General features: G+C 41.7%; 1 protein-coding gene across 2 annotated transcripts in view; it reads right to left on the bottom strand.

Moving 5' to 3' along the window:
* Positions 1-18,799, bottom strand: part of LOC307216995 (schwannomin-interacting protein 1) — a 387,429-nt gene extending 368,630 nt beyond the window's left edge. Inside the window, exon 1 of one of the 2 annotated variants that reach the window (XM_079977952.1) lies at positions 18,668-18,799. In XM_079977952.1, coding sequence (XP_079834078.1) covers positions 18,668-18,676 — 9 coding nt within the window. In that variant the 5' untranslated portion in view covers positions 18,677-18,799. The remainder of the gene's footprint in view (positions 1-18,667) is intronic. The other variant, XM_079977955.1, reaches the window with a different exon arrangement.
* Between the last annotated feature and the right edge of the window lie 481 nt (positions 18,800-19,280).

Below are 19,280 nucleotides of genomic sequence, written 5' to 3'. Positions count from 1 at the left end.
TATCTTCCACTTGCCTCATTGCCTGCTTATAGTTGCTTGGTCAGAGTTGAGGATGCTTTTATTTTCCACATTTGGATCTGACTTCCATTTCTTTAAAGAAGCCTTCTTGGCCTTTGGATCTTCCTTAACTCTAACTCAACACCCATGCTTGCACCCTCTTGGACTTTTTGTGCCTTTCCAAATCTGTGGCATGTATTTTCTCACTGCTTCTATTCTTCTGGCTTTGAATAACCACAAATTAGGAATGCACCATTACATTGTTATTGGCTGCATATTGTTAAACGGTAACTAAATTGTGTGAATTTCAGGCAATTAACTTCAGCAAGTTGCTCAGGCTCTGAGTGCACTTCTACTGATAATGTCAAAATGCGCTCCTTTAGAGGCTAGTGACCAGATTTCTGCAGGATAAAACTACCAAATTTTCACCAATATATATATATATATATATGCAAATGTTACTTTGCTTCAATGCAAATCATTGTTGGCAAACAGTTTCCCTGAAATGAGAGGCAGCAAATTAGAGCTCTGATCATTCAACTCCAATCATCCCAGGCATATAAATTTCCATGTGAACCTTTTTTTAAAAAAAAATAAAAATCACAAATGGAGCAAACCAAACTGATTGGGAAAATGATAAATAAATAGAAACTAAAGCTGACATCTCTTCCCACAGGATCCCCAGCACTGGGTAGGTTCATACGCCAGAAAATCCTTTAGATGGGAATCCAGTAAAATGTATGTTGAATACACATGGATATTTCTTTATAAGCAAACTATAAGCAACCTATTACACACAGCTTGGTTGAAATTGGATGGGCTTTGCCATCACATTTGATTCAACAGTGGTTTCACTAGACTGTGCCTAACCCTAGAGCAGGGAAGGGGAATTGTAGGCCCTCTAGTTGTTGCTGAACTGTAACTCCCGTCAGTTCTGGCAAGCATGGCAACATCTGGGAGGCCAAAGTTTCCTCACCAGTGCCCTACTACAACCAGCTTCTAGGATAATGCTGGACTTGGCTTCAGTAGGGCTAAAGTAATTTTTAGATTTGCCCTGTTCAGAATGGTTCTAGGTAAAGGTAAAGGTAAAGGTACCCCTGCCCGTACGGGCCAGTCTTGACAGACTCTGGGGTTGTGCGCCCATCTCACTTAAGAGGCCAGGGGCCAGCGCTGTCCGGAGACACTTCCGGGTCACGTGGCCAGCGTGACATCGCTGCTCTGGCCAGAGCCAGAGCCGCACACGGAAACGCCGTTTACCTTCCCGCTGGTAAGCGGTCCCTATTTATCTACTTGCACCCGGAGGTGCTTTCGAACTGCTAGGTTGGCAGGCGCTGGGACCGAGCAGCGGGAGCGCACTCCGCCGCAGGGATTCGAACCGCCGACCTTTCGATCGGCAAGCCCTAGGCGCTGAGGCTTTAACCCACAGCGCCACCTGCGTCCCTTCAGAATGGTTCTACTTCCTGCTAATTTAAACCTAACTAACATAATGCCTTGCTCTTGTGGCTGACAGTGATCACTTGAACAGTTCTCATCGCTTACAACCTTTGCCTCTAGCACTTTCAACTTTTAACCACATAGTTCATAATACAAGCATGGATTGCAATCAAGAGATGTAGAAACACTCAGGAAGCAAGGCGGTTGCATTCTGATACGCACCTGTGCCTTTGGAAATTGCCAAGTGAAGGGGAGAAAAATACATAAGTGTCAAAATAATCCATTCCCTGTGAGTCAAATTACATGACACAAATTCTGTGGGTCACATATACACACACCAAAAAGCCCTTAGACAGGATATTACTCAGAAGAGAAGAAGAGGAGTTTGGATTTGATATCCCACCTTTCACTCCCCTGCAGGAGTCTCAAAGCGGCTAACATTCTCCTTTCCCTTCCTCCCCCACAACGAACACTCTGTGAGGTGAGTGGGGCTGAGAGACTTCAGAGAAGTGTGACTGGCCCAAGGTCACCCAGCAGCTGCATGTGGAGGAGCGGAGACGCAAACCCAGTTCCCCAGATTTCGAGACTACCGTTCTTAACCACTACACCACACTGGCTCCACACTCAGAGTGGAGGAGTCACAGTTTGACTGGTTGTCCTTCTGCTCCCTCCCAAGCAAGATTGTTTTTCACCTGATTGGTGTATGTGAACAACCAGAATGGAAATGGTAAATCATCCTCTTATCTGAACACCCTTCTTTTGACCCAATCCACAGTTGAAGGAATTGTCGCTGGCTCACATAAATGCCCAGGGAGTAGACCAAAGACTGCTGATGCATGATCTGCTCCCTGGCTCCACCCCACCCTCAGGCCACCGTGAATAGGCCAGAATTCAAGATTGGATGATGTTGAATGGTTACTTTAAATGTAAAGGTTCATCATTGTTCCACCTAATGTGTATGTCTTTAAGGGGCCAGAGCAAGGGCCAGAGCAAGATAACGAGACCCAGCTTTACAGCTGTGAAACATAGCAGGTGCTGCTGAGTTGCATTGATTAAGGGGTGTCAGCATTTGCATGTAGTATATAAGGAGCACCACCTAGCTCTCCCATTACCCTGGGGGTTGGGTTGGTGGTTGGGTCTGGTTTGTTGTTGATGTATTTAGTGTATAAGGAGTTTTTGTTTTGTTTTTTGTAATTAAAACCTTGTTTAAGTTATTTTTGAGTCCCTTTCTTTTTAATGCATGGTCTCCCCAGCAAGCTCTCTGCAGCGCTACCATACTGCAAATAGCCAACATCTTTGGTTATGGGCCCAGCTGCTTAGTGGATGACTGCATGTTTTTGGACTCTGAGAAAGGTTTGAAAACTCCTTCTCCTGTTAGCGTAGTTTTGTGGGTCTGGAAGATTTCCAGAATGGTTGACCGGGTTCCTGAAGCTGAGAAGGCTCTGGTCTTCCCACAGCTAACAGATGAGAACTATAGTTTATGGTCTTTTCGGGTGGAGGCGCTTTTGACCTCTAGGGAAGTATGGACCTATGTAACTGAAGACCCTCCTGACCCTGTAACTAATGCTTGGTCGAAAGGAGATGCAAAAGCCAGGGCAATAATTAATTTGGCAGTCAGCGACCAGCAAGTAGTCTATATAAGGAATAAGAAAACTGCCAAAGAAATGTGGGACAGTCTTGCAGCAGTGCATGTTAGAAAAGAGTCAGCGTCTGCATTGACGTTTTTCAAGCAGTTGTACAAGACTAAGTTGCAGCCTGGTGGTGATTTGGCAGCACACTTGAGACGTCTGGAGGCAATACGCGGCGAATTATTTGGAAGGGACATGGACATACCTGATATTCAGTATGTTTTTATCATTCTTTGTTCCCTTAACGAGGACTTTGATGGCATAGCTAGCCAGATATCTGCCGTTCCACCAGCACAATTAACTGTGGAAGGGGTAACGGCAAGATTAATGGGCGAGTTGGATAGAAGGGAGGCTTGTGCCATAAGCACTCCTATTTCCAGAAAGAATGAGGAACGCCATATGCAAACTTGTGGTGATACAACTGCATTTAAAGCTGCCAAGCGTTGTTGGTTCTGCAATAAGCAAGGACATTTTGCAAAGGACTGCAGAGCCAAAAGAAAGCAAAGTACTCCTAAGCCTGTTTCTGTTCGTCAGTCACGGTTGTCAGCCCAGCAGTCGACATCGTACCGTAAAGACAGAAACGAGCCGCGAGCTTTTCATGCTCGGACTACAGATCCTAAAAGAATTAAAGGTGCCAAGTGGAATTCTTTTATTGTGGACTCGGGAGCATCTCACCACGTTTGCAATGATCGAAGCTTGTTTATTTCTTTCGAAGAGGAAATTGGTAATGTACATTTAGCCAATTCGCAAGTCTTGCAGTCACTTGGCAGGGGTACTGTTAAACTTGACTCTTTAAACATTACAATAGCGAACTGCATTTACTGCCCATCAGTGGACAATTTATTATCAGTAAGGTGTTTTGCTCGTCAAGGCATAAGTGTGTGTTTCTTAAATTCAATGTGTGAGGTTTTTTGAGGGGAACAAACGTCTATTGTATGCCCGGGACTCTGATGGTTTATATAGACTGTATTTTCGTACCTACTCCCAATCTCCTATAAATTGCAGAGCAGCACAGTCAAGCCAGGGGTTGAGGAATGTAAGGCCTCACTCCGGGTGTGCCCACGAGGTGCACAGAATTCTGGGACACCTGAATTTTGCTGATGTAATTAAGACAAAGAATATTGTTAATGGCCTCAACTTAAAACCATATAAATTCTTTATGCAATGTCTATCTTGTTGCAAGAATAAGATTAAGGTTGCACGCAAGGGCAGGTGCTCAGATAGGAAAGTAACTGAGCCATTTGAGCGTGTACATTGTGACTTAGTTGGGCCACTCCCACCATCATTAGGAGGTTCTAAGTACTGGCTCACTCTCATAGACCAGTATAGTAGATATTGTTGGACTTATGCAATAGCTGAGAAGTCCCAAGCATTTGAGAAGTACAAAGTTTTTTGCAACTGGGTAAAAACGCACTTTAACAAACCAATTAAGAACTTGTTTTCTGACCGGGGCGGAGAATTTGTTTCTGAGGATTTTGAGAAATTCCTGGAAGCGCAGGGGACTACTCATGAGTTATCTTGCCCCCAAAGTCCCTGGCAAAATGGGCTTGTTGAAGTTGTGCAGCGTGACTTACAGGCAGGGGTTAAAACATATCTGCACGATGCTAACCTGCCCAAAGACTTTTGGGCTGAAGCGCTTAATGCGTTTTGTTATGTTAGAAATCGCAGTTATCATTCTGGTTTAGATGTCACCCCCTATGAGAAGCTGTTTAAAAAACGCCCTAATCTGAAATACCTACGTATTTGGGGTTCAGATGTAATTATGCATTATCCCGCTAAGCAAAAATTGGGTGAGCGTAGTGTTCAGGGAAAATTAATGGGCTACCAGCAGGGGGCGTACAGAATTTACATACCAGCAACTGGCAAATTTCATATTACCAGAAGCATGATACAAACTGTAAATTGGAATGGAGTTGCTGTTTTCCAAGATACTGACGGTATAGATAGTACTGAGGAAGAAGAGGAAGCAGCAGCAGCAGCAGCAGCAGCAGCAGGAAATGGTGCTTCTGAATTAATGGAAAAAGACAAAAAGCCTGTTGAATCTGATAATTTGCTTGATGATTTAAAGTCACAGGCACCCGAGGGGAGGTTAGATTCTCTTGAGTTTTCTGACCGTGAGCTTAGCCTACAGGCACCTCTTCAGTCTGACAATGATGATTTACAACCTGAAACTAGTAGTTCACTTAGTCCCATTAAGTCTGAGGAGTCTGACTCTCCTTTTGGACTAAGACGTTCAGATAGAAAGAGACAGAAGCCACAACATTTTGCAGATGAACATTTTAATACTGTGTATGCCAATAAGGCGGTTTTTGAGCCAAAAAGCTACAGTGATGTTCAGAATTTACCTAAGCACCAAGCTGCAAATTGGTATAAAGCAATGAACTCTGAGATAGCTTCTTTAAAAGAGCATAACACTTGGTCTCTTGTACCACAAACCCCAGATATGAGACTTATTGATTCAAAATGGGTTTATAGAGTTAAAATGAATGACAAAAATGAAGTTGTAAGGTACAAAGCAAGATTAGTTGCTAAGGGTTTTCAACAAATTCCTTTTTTTTATATAATAATTTTTATTAATTTTCCAATTTTAAAACAAAGTAATAACAACAACATATAAATATCCACCAATACAAACATACACACAAATATAGATTCTTAACCTCATTTTCATAAGCCTCCTTTCTCAGACTTCCCCATACCTCACCTTTTTTGCATCCTTGTTTTACAATTTTTCAGCAACCCTTTTAGCCAATTAAATTTAAATTTGTTATCTTTCTCAATTTCACCTTAAATAACATTTTCAGCTGCAAGGGTTTTCAACAAATTCCAGGCGAAGATTATGATTTGTGTTATTCACCAAGTGTAAAATATGAAACAGTTAAGCTTTTGTTAAAAGATGCATCACAACATGGACATTCTGTTTATCACCTAGATATAAAAACTGCATATTTGTTTGCAGATTTAAAAGAACAATTTTTTATGCGTGTCCCTGAAGGCATAGACACCGATGAAGGTTTGGTATGCAAATTAAATAAATCCCTTTATGGTCTGCACCAAAGTGGAAGGAATTGGCACCAAACTTTAGCAAAAGAATTGCTGGATATTGGTTTTTCACAAGGAAAGGCAGACAACTGTGTGTTCATAAAGGAAAGGGCAAACTCTGTAACAAAGATATGTGTGTATGTAGATGACATGTTAATTTCTACAAAAACTAAACAGGAATATGAACAGGTAGTATCACAGTTACAGAAGAAATTTGTTGTGGTGGAATTAGGCATAGCTAAAAATTACTTATCCATGCAAATTGAGAAAGGCAAAAATGGATCTTTTCTGGTTCATCAAACTGCAAAAATTGATGATCTTGTTGAAATGCTATGTTTAGAAAATGCAAATGGGAAGGAAACGCCTATGGTGTGTGGTTTCACCTTTACAGGTGAAGATAAGCCATTTCCTAACAAAACTTTGTATCGTTCTGCTATAGGCAAGCTAAATTTCATTCCAAGAATCTCAAGACCAGATATAACTTATGCTTTTCACTTTCTGGCAAAATTTGTGGAAAAGCCCACTACACAATGTTTCTCTGCTCTTAAGAGAGTGGTAATGTACCTTAAACATACCAAACATTATAGGTTGCAGTTTACATCAAGTATTGACAAAGGTTTTGAAATTTTCTGCGATGCATCTCATGCAGTGGAACAAAATAATTGCAGGGGTGTGTCTGGTATGGTGTTTTGTTATAACGGTTGTCCATTTGAATGGAAGTCCCAGACACAAACCATTGTTTGTCTCTCCACAACCGAGAGTGAATTATGTGCATGCGTTCAGGCCACTCGTGATGTAGAATGGTATCTGCAAGTATTTGCAGACCTACAGATGCAAGTAACACTACCAGTAAAAGTTTACCTTGATTCCCAGAGTGGACTCGCTATCCTATGTTCAGAAACCAATACGCAGCGCACCAGAGTCTTAAGATTACGTTTACAGTTTGTAAAGAAACTAATTGCTGACGAAATGATTGTATTTGAATATGTCCCAGGTGATAATCAAATTGCGGACATTTTTACAAAAGCACTTCCAAAGGTTACACATGAAAAACATGTACAAAGTATGCTTTATGTTTTTGTTCCACAATGATGAACCGCAGGGGAAATGTTGAATGGTTACTTTAAATGTAAAGGTTCATCATTGTTCCACCTAATGTGTATGTCTTTAAGGGGCCAGAGCAAGATAACGAGACCCAGCTTTACAGCTGTGAAACATAGCAGGTGCTGCTGAGTTGCATTGATTAAGGGGTGTCAGCATTTGCATGTAGTATATAAGGAGCACCACCTAGCTCTCCCATTACCCTGGGGGTTGGGTTGGTGGTTGGGTCTGGTTTGTTGTTGATGTATTTAGTGTATAAGGAGTTTTTGTTTTTTTTTTTGTAATTAAAACCTTGTTTAAGTTATTTTTGAGTCCCTTTCTTTTTAATGCATGGTCTCCCCAGCAAGCTCTCTGCAGTGCTACCATACTGCAAATAGCCAACACCTCTTATCTGAACACCCTTCTTTTGACCCAATCCACAGTTGAAGGAATTGTCGCTGGCTCACATAAATGCCCAGGGAGTAGACCAAAGACTGCTGATGCATGATCTGCTCCCTGGCCCCACCCCACCCTCAGGCCACCGTGAATAGGCCAGAATTCAAGATTGGGTTTGGCGGGAACCCAGGATGCTCTGCAACAGCCAGGAGAAGGGGCCAACGGCCACAAACAAAATGGTGTGGCTCTGGGAGGACAGGGGAGCCGCCGCGCCGCTTTGCAACCATCGCCCACCCAAGCACTGGGTAAGCAGCCTTTGCATTTGTTAATCTGTTTCAATGGAAAACAAACAAACAAATAAATTAAATGGTGGTCCTGAAATCTGCTTCTGACAATTTAAGCAAAGGACGGTAACAAAATGTTTTCAAGGTAGTGGCAGCTACACTACAGCACTTTTACGCACTGAATCTCAGGGATACCACAGACACATCCCCAAACAGTGAAACTTTACAGATTCCTATTAAGAAAAGTCACTTTAAATTTATTCCATTCTCACTCAATAACCATTCTTTGTCAATTCATGGTAAAAGATACCGCATTCAAAAATATCAAATGGGGTGGAAAATTTTGGTGAGATACTTATCAGATTGTGGGGGCTTTGTTGCTCTTACCTTACTTTTGTGGGGTGGGGGGGATGTTTGTTCTACCAAACATCAGTCCAATGGTCAATTTTCTGAAGACTTCTCTTGGCTGGGCTTTTACGTAAGTACAGGAATACTAGGAGGCTGTGTACCATAGCTGTGCATTATGGTTAGTGGCACTATTTAAACTTAGTTTAAAGTTTAGTTTATAGTATAGCCAATGTGGTGCCATACATATATTGTTTGACTACAGTTCCCATCATCCTTGGCTGTTGGCCATGCTGGCTTGGGCTGATGGGAGCTGTAGTTCAACAACATCAGGAAGACACCACATTGGCTCTGTTTGACTTAGGTCATTTGGGGAAATTTTACTCATGCCACAGTACTCTACAGAATACCAGAAGGCAATGACCCAAAAATGAAAACTTTCTGCTATTGCCTCTATGCTCTGAAATCCCCTTCATTTTGCCATACATGAGCCATCACCCATTATTTGCTTCAGACATCTTGAAAAGCCTATTGTTCTGCCCAGGTCCATAAGATTGGACCCTAGTATTACTAGATTTCTAGTTTCCCCCCCCCCCCTTTGTTTTTCTGATATGGTTTTATTATTTGTAGGTTTGTTTGTTTTTGTACACTGCTTAGAGATTTTAAATATTAAGTAGTTTGGACGTGCTTTTAAATAAATAAAATAAATAAACTGGGATTAAATTCAGTCTGAAGCTCCAGGGCAATGAAGACATATAAATAAAATAATAGCGGAGGGAAAATATTAGGAAAGATGCAACCACTGGGAATTTGTAATGCAATTTTTGGAGTTGGTGGTTATATGTAATTTATCTATTCTAATGCTTGTTTGGGTTCAGTTGGGAGTCGTTGCAGGTTGCCTTGTTGTGTGGAATAAATAAATAAAAATATGGAAAATCTCCTGAGCTCAAACTTAGCAGAGTTTTAAACATTATAAAGCTGGAGGAACATTCTTGACAGTTATAAATTCAGGCTTAGGATGCAGCAGCCAGGATGCACACAAGGCATTTGAGAACATGGTCCATGAATAAGTTAGAGCTTAGATGAAACTTTTCAAGAGTGCCTTTAAAAGCGATCTGTAGTGTATTTTTTTGTTTTGTTTTGTTAACAAAACAAGCAAAAGATACGCATTGGCCAAGTGTGGGAAAATGAGCTGCCCGGGCTGGTTTCATATAGCCACTTTCCCCATTCAATCTAACTTTGGGAATTTCTACACTACAGAATTTAAATCATTGTGGTTTCCCTAAAGAATCCAGGGATTTTTTTATTAGAACCCTCAAGGTTCCTTGTTAAACCAGCTTAGGTCTACAGTGCAGGTGTCGTCGTCATCATCATCACCATCATCATTATTATTATTTCTATACCATGTGCATGCCAAAATTGAGATATGCTTGTTCAGCTCATATTCTGAAGCAACCACATGGAACTCAGTGTTATGAGCAGACTCAATGAAAAAAATCAATTTTTCATTGTGGTAAGGTAGCCAAACTCCTAATAAGCCCAACAGCAAGAATCATGTAGATTTTTTTTGGTGGGGTATTTTAACCTAAAGTGCCTGTAAAAGGAAATCATATTATAGAACAGGAAACCTGACAGCACAAAAGCTTGCCAAACAAACCTGGTATTTGCAAGGTATACAGATGGGAGAAGCTGGAGCATCTGTGCTAATTCAGTAAGGCTAAAAATGTTTTAAGGGAAAAACAACAGCTTAAAAAAGAGAGCTTAGCATGTAAATACTAGAGTTTGATTTTGAAAGACAAAAGAGTAGATAGAAATGACCTTTGGGCAGCATGATATGAGCAGGAGATCAGAAGACTGCATAAAAATGGAGACAGGTACTTTAAAACACCTGACAGGAAGCTCACAGACGCCTACATAATGTAAAGTTCAAGATGTCATTATTTTCTCCATGCTGTTTGAAACCAGCTGAAGTCTATTTGAACTTGATATGGTCTGTTCCAGATTAATAACTAGCCAAATGTGTTTGGCAAGACACACGTTGGATGGAGTGTTTTGGATTTGGCATGGAAACAAAGACTCTGGTGATAAAGGGTGTTGAAGACTCAGCTGTCACAGACATGCACCAGGTACTATACAGACAGCATCGTCGCAGAGAAAATGTTTTAGGCGGCTGTTCTGCAGCAGCTGGACTCCTTAGTGACCAAGCTACCCTTCACGCATGGGAGCTGAATGTCTGTGATTACATCCCACGTAGCTGAGGGCTGTGTATAAATGATGCAACCATGCGAGCAAGGGACCGAACCCAAAGGTCTTGCCTATTTCAAATGGCACCCTCCCTCCTAGAGAGGGTTGAATTCTGAACAGATAGGAAAGACTCATTCAGAGGTACAGAACATGTTTTGCAAGCAGAAGACCCCACAGGTTCATTCTCTGGCATCTCCAGCATTAGGCTTGGGCAGATAACCTGACTGGGACTTTGGAGAGCCACTACCCCTCAGAGAAACCAGATATGAGTTAGATAAGGCATCACCCTACATATGGACCTTTAGTTCAGTATGGTGCTTGGGGTGCTAAGCTGGGGTGCTCATGGGGGGGGCAGTGGTGTCCTCCCAGCAGCCCAAGAAGCTCCAGGTTGGGGATGTGAGGGCGACCTGGCTGCGACATCTGTCACCCCATTGATCACCAGGGTTGATTCGGCTGATCTGGCTGGCTAGGCGGGTGTCCCCTTCCTCCCTCACAGCTCCATGTGCGTCCCTCCCGAAGCTGCGTGCTCGGTGGAAGAGGACGACCATCCCAGATAGAAGGAGTGTACCGTTCTTCGGTCAAGAAGCTCCAGGTTGGTAGCAGCTCTGCAGGTACCCATCACATCTCCATCTCAATGAGCAACGTGCCAGTACCAGGAGGACACCACCGCCACTGCTGCCCTCACAAGCCACCACTGGTGTCCAGGCTGATTCAAGTTCCAATGGCTTGATTATTATTATTTGTCTCAGAACTACTGGAATTGACCGATGATTGTCCACAAACCGGCAGTGTTCCACGAAATCTGATTTTTAACAGCTAAACGAAGCAAGCAGAAGAGATCATTTGGAGCTCAAAAAGAAACTAAATTTTGGAGGCACTTGGGAGGCAGAAATGCATCTGAAAACCAGTTGCTGGAAACCATGGGAGGGCAGAGTGCTCTTCTGCTCATGTTCTGCTCCCACAGGCCACTGTGAGAACAGGATGCTGGACTAGATGGACCAGACAAGGTGGAAGTGGTGCTGTTGAGTAACCCCTTCATTCTTGCAGGAGCTGTGATTCTCATTTTTAAAGACTGGTGGTGATATTCACACCCACCCCAGGGCTCCTCCAGATTACCTGTTTATTCAGCATTAATCCTGATTTGCTTGTACAAGTCATATGCAGTAGTTAGACCATGGTAGGCAAACCTAGGTCCGGGGACTGGATCCGGCCCAATCACCTTCTAAATCTGGCGGTCGGTCCAGGAATCAGCGTGTTTTTACATGAGTAGAATGTGTCCTTTTATTTAAAATGTATCTGTGGGTTATTTGTGGGGCATAGGAATTCGTTCTTCCCCCCAAAAAAATATAGCCCAGCCCCCCACAAGGTCTGAGGGACAGTAGACTGTCCCCCTGCTGAAAAAGTTTGCTGACCCCTGGGTTAGACTATATCCCATTTTTGTTGATCATTTGTGGATGGTCATACAACAATGAGCATTCATCCTCCATTCACCTTGATTTGCTTGCAAGGTTTTTTAAATATCTTCTCACAAGTCATTTCTTCACCTCACGTTTTTCAAGTCACTTCCCTGTCCCTTTCCAAGCTGAAAGAAGGCCCATGTTTTTTAAAAAGTGGGTTTGTTGCATTAGGGCGGCAGAACCCTTTACTCCACTTTACATGCACAAACCTAAAATTCTGGCATCCACTTGAATCCCTTCCACAAAATAATGACAGCCTGGATGCATGGACCGAGACAGATAAAATGAAGGGGGGAAATTTGTAGAAGGGTTAATGAAAGACCCGTACCAGTTAATAGGAATGATAACCTAGACAGGACTGCACATGGAAGGGGTGAATGGGACACTGTGACCAGAATAAGGCTAGGACAGCAACTGAACCAACTTTTTGTCTACCAACAGTGGTCAAACAGATGCTATAGCATAGATTCACACTAAGGTGATAGCAAATCCCCTGTGGCTATTTGGTTTCTGGTTTGAAAATGTATTGTCATTAGAAATGAAGGCTGCACTTCTGGTTGTCACGACAAAAAACTCTCATGGCTTATAGTCATGCTAATCTGTTTTGAATTGATTAAGCAGTATTGTGCAGCCACTGCAGCTTTTGAGTCATCTTCAAGGCGGCCCAGCGCTGAGTAGATTATAGTAGCCAACTCTCAAGGTTATATGGCTTATCATGGTAAAATGTCCTGTTCTATGCAAGGGTAGAAACTGCACAAGTGCAGCACTCCTGGCTGCTACCATTACCTGCTTTTTCAGGAGTAAGGCAGGTTTCAGAAGCACTTTAAAAAAACACACACACCAAGATCTCAGTGCACACTGAATGTAGAATATAATGTTGTGTGTACACAGCCTTAGAAGCATATTCACAAATGAGAACCCTGATTAACAGAGAGTTAAGAACCACTTTGAACCAGGGCGATTGAATGAAACAAGGTAGCTCAGTTGGTAGTGCACGGGAGTCTTAATCTCAGGGTTGTGGATTCGAGCCCCAAATTGCCCAAAAAGATTCCTGCATTGAAGGGTTTGGACTAAATGACCCTTGTAGCCCCTTCCACCTCTATAGTTCTGCGATTCTATGCAGCACTCACATACAAACACTTCCCATGCCACTGAGACCAATTTTGCACTTGTGAAAATCGAAAACATTTTTGGCTTAAATTATTTTTAAAAAACTGGAATCATCAAAACATTTATTCTGGAGAAGCCAGATTGGTTTCAACAGCATTTTTCTAGAGTAGGACAAATACATCATTTTCAGTTTTTCACCGTTTCCCATTTTTTTAGTCTACAGTTGTCCTTATTTCAATATCAGTTTATTATTTAAAAAAAAAAGTTCCCATGAAAATTCATCAGCATTTTAGTGCAAATTTCTCCTAATATACACATTTCTATATGCAAGTTTGCCCAACATACATATTTTTGCAAGGCAAGTTCCCCCAGTTAATATATTTTTAAATATCATTTTCACTAATATATGCACTTTTGAAAGCAAACTTTACCATGGTTATATGCATTTTTGTACATCTTAGTTGACTAGAGAGCTGCATTGCAAAATTCAGAAGAGTGTGAATTTTGAAGAAGGTCTTTGTTTCAGTTTGTGCACTGTTTTGAAAAGTGTGGATTTGGTAGATTCACTTTTAAAGGCAAACTGAAAGTCTCAACCCCATCCCTACAAAAAGTAAAAAGCTTCATTATCATAGATCAGAAATATGTGTTTTCTTCCAGGTGCAGCTGATTTCATATCAATCAAGTATTTCCAAATTTGGAACTGCCAAACATATCATACTGGCCCACTTTTTTCGCTGTTTAACCCTGCAGTTACCCATGGAAACTAGTGCAAACTAAAATCAGTTGCTCATGACCTCCCAGTTATTACCTTTTTTAAATGCAACAAGCACCTTCAAACTCATCCTCTTCCCAACACCTCATCCAATTAGCGGGACTCATTCACAATTTCCTTCTACTCATTTTAATTTTTACGGAAAACAAGCTGCAGGCACTGTGTGTGGAGAGGGGTTTTGTACCACCCTAAAATAAAGGCACAGCATTATGAATGGGAGCTTTTGTATGCCAGACAAGCTATCTATAGAATTTTCACCTTACTTGTTGAGCTAGTTACTGAGATTCAAAGTCCACTGTGTGCTCCTTTGGTACATTATATTTCCTTATTATATCTATCACTATGGTTGCTTTGTGTGATGTCATTATCATCCTGTTTTATATACTCTGGAAGCCAGCAGCCCATAGAAGAAGCTGGTTAATACAGAACAAAATATGAAACTGTTCCCTGTTTCCCTCTGCTTGCCTCAGACCATTTTTTAAAACCTCTCTGTCCATTTATTTCAACATCCCCCTCTTCCCTCAGGTGCCTATACATAGGTCCGTTACTTACTCTGCATCCTTCCTTCAGCCACTTTGTTTCTGGACCGCCAGCAAACCCGTCCTCAGACTCCCCCACAGAATACCGTATTTTTTCGTGTATAAGATGAGCCTTTTTGACCCCAAAAGAGGTTGAAAATTTAGGTTCTTCTTATACACGGGTAGTGCTGAGGGGGAGGGGGCAAATGTTTTTTTTGACACGAGCCTGAGATTTTAAGTGGCGTTTTGCCGCTTGATTGTTGTGGGGGGGGGTGCTGAAAATCGCTCACCCACCAGAACGAAACATGAGCCCGAGATTGGAAGCGGCAATTTTAAGCGACGCGAGTGGTTGTGTGCTGCGTTCTGGTGGGTGAGTGATTTTCAGAATTGCCCCCCAAATAATCCTCTTCCAAAACTCAATCCCCCGTATTTTCTAAATTTTGAGGCCCCCAAAATAGGGGCGTCTTATAAACAGAAAAATACGGTATGTGTGATGTTTTAATCCTGGCCAATTTGGAAATTTATCCTTCTCCCACAGTCAACAGCTGGGCTGAACATGTCCTGAGAGCTTTGCTGTCTGAGGACTTGGAATAATTGTGAACATTCTATGCCATCTGGTAACAAGGGCTTCACCAGCATAATCACAGTCCAGTGTACACAATTGTGTACACAGTTGTCACATATTTATCCCACCCATACTGTAAGGACCCACAACCAGCATATATGGGGGGGAGTAGCCCATTTTATCCTACAACAACACTGAGAGGTAGACTAGACAGAGATAATAATTGACAATCCAGTGGTGTTCATGATTGAGCAGATATTTGCACCACTATAAAGAACTTTCCTGAGGTTATATAGCAGCCAATTTATCATACTCACTGGAAATTATTGCAATGATTTCACAGCACGTATGACTTCACAACATGTATGGCAGAGCCAAAACATATATGTGCATAGTCAGTTTACATTACATTGCATTATATCCACATTCTTCACGTAAATGAGAATTGCCATATACAAAAAAGTTATGGGAGAGTCATCCGCAGGTGCGCATGAAACATTGTGGTTCTTTAGGCTGTACGTCAAACCTATAGAAGAGCAGAAAACCCAAAGCAGGCAATGAAAGACGCTTCTGATCTATAAAATGGCTTAATTTGTGAACAAGTAGAGCACAATTACGGTGTTTTATGCCACTAAGCTGCCTTTCAAATAAATTATGTATTCAATATGTAATTAAAGTTCCAAGGTTGGCACTTTGTGTGTGCTGACATTTGTAATATATAGGCAACCATTAGCAAATGGATACCGAGGCTTTGGCTGGACAATTGAGTGAATCAAAGTCTAACCACCTTTTGGTAAATTAATCATCACTAATGCACATTTTCATTTGTGTGAATTAACAAAATAGTCTGTAATTGTCCAATAAATTTGTTAGAGAATGCTGAGGCTTAGATTTATAATAGTTCTGCATAGCCCATTAGTCAATATTTTAAATTCCACGCCAAGAACTGGTGTAAGATTATTCTCCTGAACAGATATCACCGTATATTTGAGTCATAATACAACCCTGTCTGCAAAGATTATGGTCCAAGGTTGGTTATACAGCAGGGAACAGAGCTGAACAAAACACACAAACTTCCTTTGGTGCAAGATTCACACAACCATATTAGTTTTACGGGGGGGGGGGGGGGTTGTTTCATCATGAATTGATTTCTGCACTCCCTAAGAGACAGATCTTTACCAAATTGAGTTGTCTCACAGCGAATCTTATCAGACACTATCTGAGCATTCAAAAACATACAGTGACAATCACATGAGAGGGTTGTGTGAATTTGCTCTGCCCCTCTCCACAAGGTTTCCACATGGTGAAAACCTTGTGGTACCTCGGGTTAAGTACTTAATTCGTTCCGGAGGTCTGTTCTTAACCTGAAGCACCACTTTAGCTAATGGGGCCTCCTGCTGCCGCTGCGCCTCCGGAGCATGATTTCGGTTCTCATCCTGAAGCAAAGTTCTTAACCTGAAGCACTATTTCTGGGTTAGTGGAGTCTGTAACCTGAAGCATATGTAACCCGAGGTACCGTTGTATCTGAAACTGGGCAGCCTGTCAAGTGTTGCCATGAAGTGGAGTCCTGCTTTAGACAAGTCCTCAATTCATAGACATCCTTGTATGCAGGGGAAGGTGGGTAAGTGTGGCGCATTCCCATCGCTCACACAATTACAGCTGCTTATTTTTGAACACCTGAATAATGCTACTATCATACCATGGAACTGCATGCAGTTCCATGTGGAACTGCAAAAGTATTCCAACAAGACAACACAATCCACCTTGAAAAGGCTTTCCAAGAGCTGCTACCACAAAATATTTGAGCTTTATTTGACTGTTTTCTAAGGACGCAATAAGGGATTAGCAGTTTGGGAGTATGTCCAATCAAGAACATGCTTTCTCATGCTGCTGGTGGCTTGCACAGCTTGTGGATGTGGTGAATTGTAGGCTGTGGTGCAGTTCTCATGGAGCACTGCCGGTATGAAATCTATTGCACATCTTTTGTATTATTCATAATAGAAAAATCTATAATGCACCTTTTGTCTTGGTACTGATTCCCCTAGTTCCAGATTTGCACTAAAGCATGAAACCAGGGGCACAGGAAACTCCCATATGACATGCCTCAACATGCTGATGTGCATGGGATATTGTGGAATTGGTCCAACTTACACCCACTTCTCCTAGTCTCCTAGTCTTCAGCAACTCTGCTCCCTATCATCTTTTGCTACCCTCCTTGAATAATGTGTTTGCACTCAGACCCTCAACCTGGAGCAAGTTAGCAACTTCTGTACTGAATCCAGGAGCACAATTTAATACCAATGCAAAGCTGCGATGTCATTTAACTCATATCACAGCTTTGATGCACCAACATGGCAGAATACTGTGGATTAGTTTACAATTCACGCCAGAGGTATCTTTCCAAAGGACACGCTCAATGCAATAAAAAAAAATAAAATATGAATGCAGCTTCCAAAGGTCAACCTGCCAGTGTTAACCTACAATTGCCCAAATAGTTGCATCTGAACCGAATACCAGTTAGCCATCTCAGAAATGCACCATTCCACTTTATTTGTCCCTTAAGCTAATAGCATGCAATGCTTGGATTCTTAGCTATGCAGCCTATCCACAGGTTTTGTAAAGATAGAGCAATGCTGTAAAAGTTTAATCAATACATGAGGATATTTAAATAGGGAGTGTAACAACAAATTAAAAATTAGATTTTTAGGAAACAGTATAGTGAGTTCACAGAAGCTTATGCAGTGTAACAGTGCCATCCTATGGCTTTTGTACTCAGAAGTCTGTCTGACTGTGGTCAGTAGAGCACTTACTCCCAGGTAAGTATAATGATGGCAGACTAAGTGAATGTTTCATGCCACACCTATCAGCCAACAAGTAAAATGTGGAGCCTTTCTGTACTTGGGAGTGATATCGGTACTTTTTTGGGATCCTTCTATGCCATCTCACATCTAGATCACTAGATGCTAGTGAACCATCAATGGTGACACTGATCTTTAGATGTCTCCCCCAAAGCATTTTGATAAGTTAACTTTAATTACTACAAATTTACACTAGGAATAAGCTCAGAGCCACATGTCAGACAGATCTCAACTGAACTGCCTTTTTACACAAATATGTAGGTCCCCCACAGAAATACTCATGGTAAAACAACTCAGTTCTTGGCTTCAGAGGTTTACATTGATCTACTTATTATTCAAGGTGAAGTATTTAGAACAGCTATAATGCCTCCTGAATAATGAAGCTCAGGAACCCTAGGAGGTTACTCTGAACCACAACCACATTTTTCTCTCTACAGGAGTTGCAAAACGAAAAGACAAAAGATATTTAAAAAAAAAAAAAATCTACAAAGATTCTGCCACAGCAGCAGGATCTTTGCTATTTCAGAGTTCATTGAGTCTCTAGATATTTATTCAGTCCTTGCTTTTAAATCTATTGCTGTCAGACAAGTATCTCATCTCAGCACTCAGACATACTGGTGTGAACAGTAGTCTTCAATTTCAGTTTGCTTTGAAAAACTTACTCATTCTAAATTGCCTGTGCTGATCTCTATTTGCACAAGATTTGCTCCGAAAGAAAATGTTACTTGGATGAGAATCTTCTACGCAGACACTTTAAATACATTTAGTTTTAAAACAGCACAACACATAACTACACATATACCTTAACACACACACACACACACACACACACACACACACACACACACCATATTCACATTCAGTTCACTCAGAAAGATGCATAAAAATCAAGGGGGAAACCCCTGCATGGTTTATTTAGTAAAAAGGTATACATTACCAGATGCATGGTGAAGTTGCAGGATCACCTGCAGAGGAGAGAGAAAATGCTAGGAATCGGATGCTGCCACAGTATTCCTTAATATTACACAGAGCCTGATCTGACTGTTACAGAATACCAGCAAAGTGTGAGGCTGGAAAACCTTTGAGTTGAGCTCACTCTATAGGCATCAGAAAGCCTCAAAGGGGAGTGAGAGGAGGGAGGGAGCGAGGGAGGGAGGGAGAGAGAGAGAAAGAGGCAGCCCACAAATAGCTAGATGAGAAACTTCTGGCACCTTTCCAGCCCAGGAATGAATTCACTGTAATTTGGAGATATATAGTGAAGGAAATGAAGGGAAACTTAGGTTTACAGATGGATTTGTCCCTGCTTAACCGGCTCTGCAAATATGTGCAGGCTTTATCTCAGCTAATTTTAAAATGCTGTTCCAGAAATAATACTGAACAAATCTGACTCTCCCCCCACAAACACACACAGATATCCTACAAACACACACACACACACACACACACACACGTAGCCATTCTGACCAGCTCCCCCAGATACCAGTACCAACTTCAAACGGATCATTCCATCAGCTATTTGCTCTGCATTTTATTAATCCCAGCACAGAGCT

The sequence above is a fragment of the Podarcis cretensis genome (assembly GCF_951804945.1).
Source record: "Podarcis cretensis genome assembly, chromosome: 5".
Classification (NCBI taxonomy): domain Eukaryota; kingdom Metazoa; phylum Chordata; class Lepidosauria; order Squamata; family Lacertidae; genus Podarcis; species Podarcis cretensis.
This window is presented reverse-complemented; position numbering and strand designations above follow the sequence as displayed.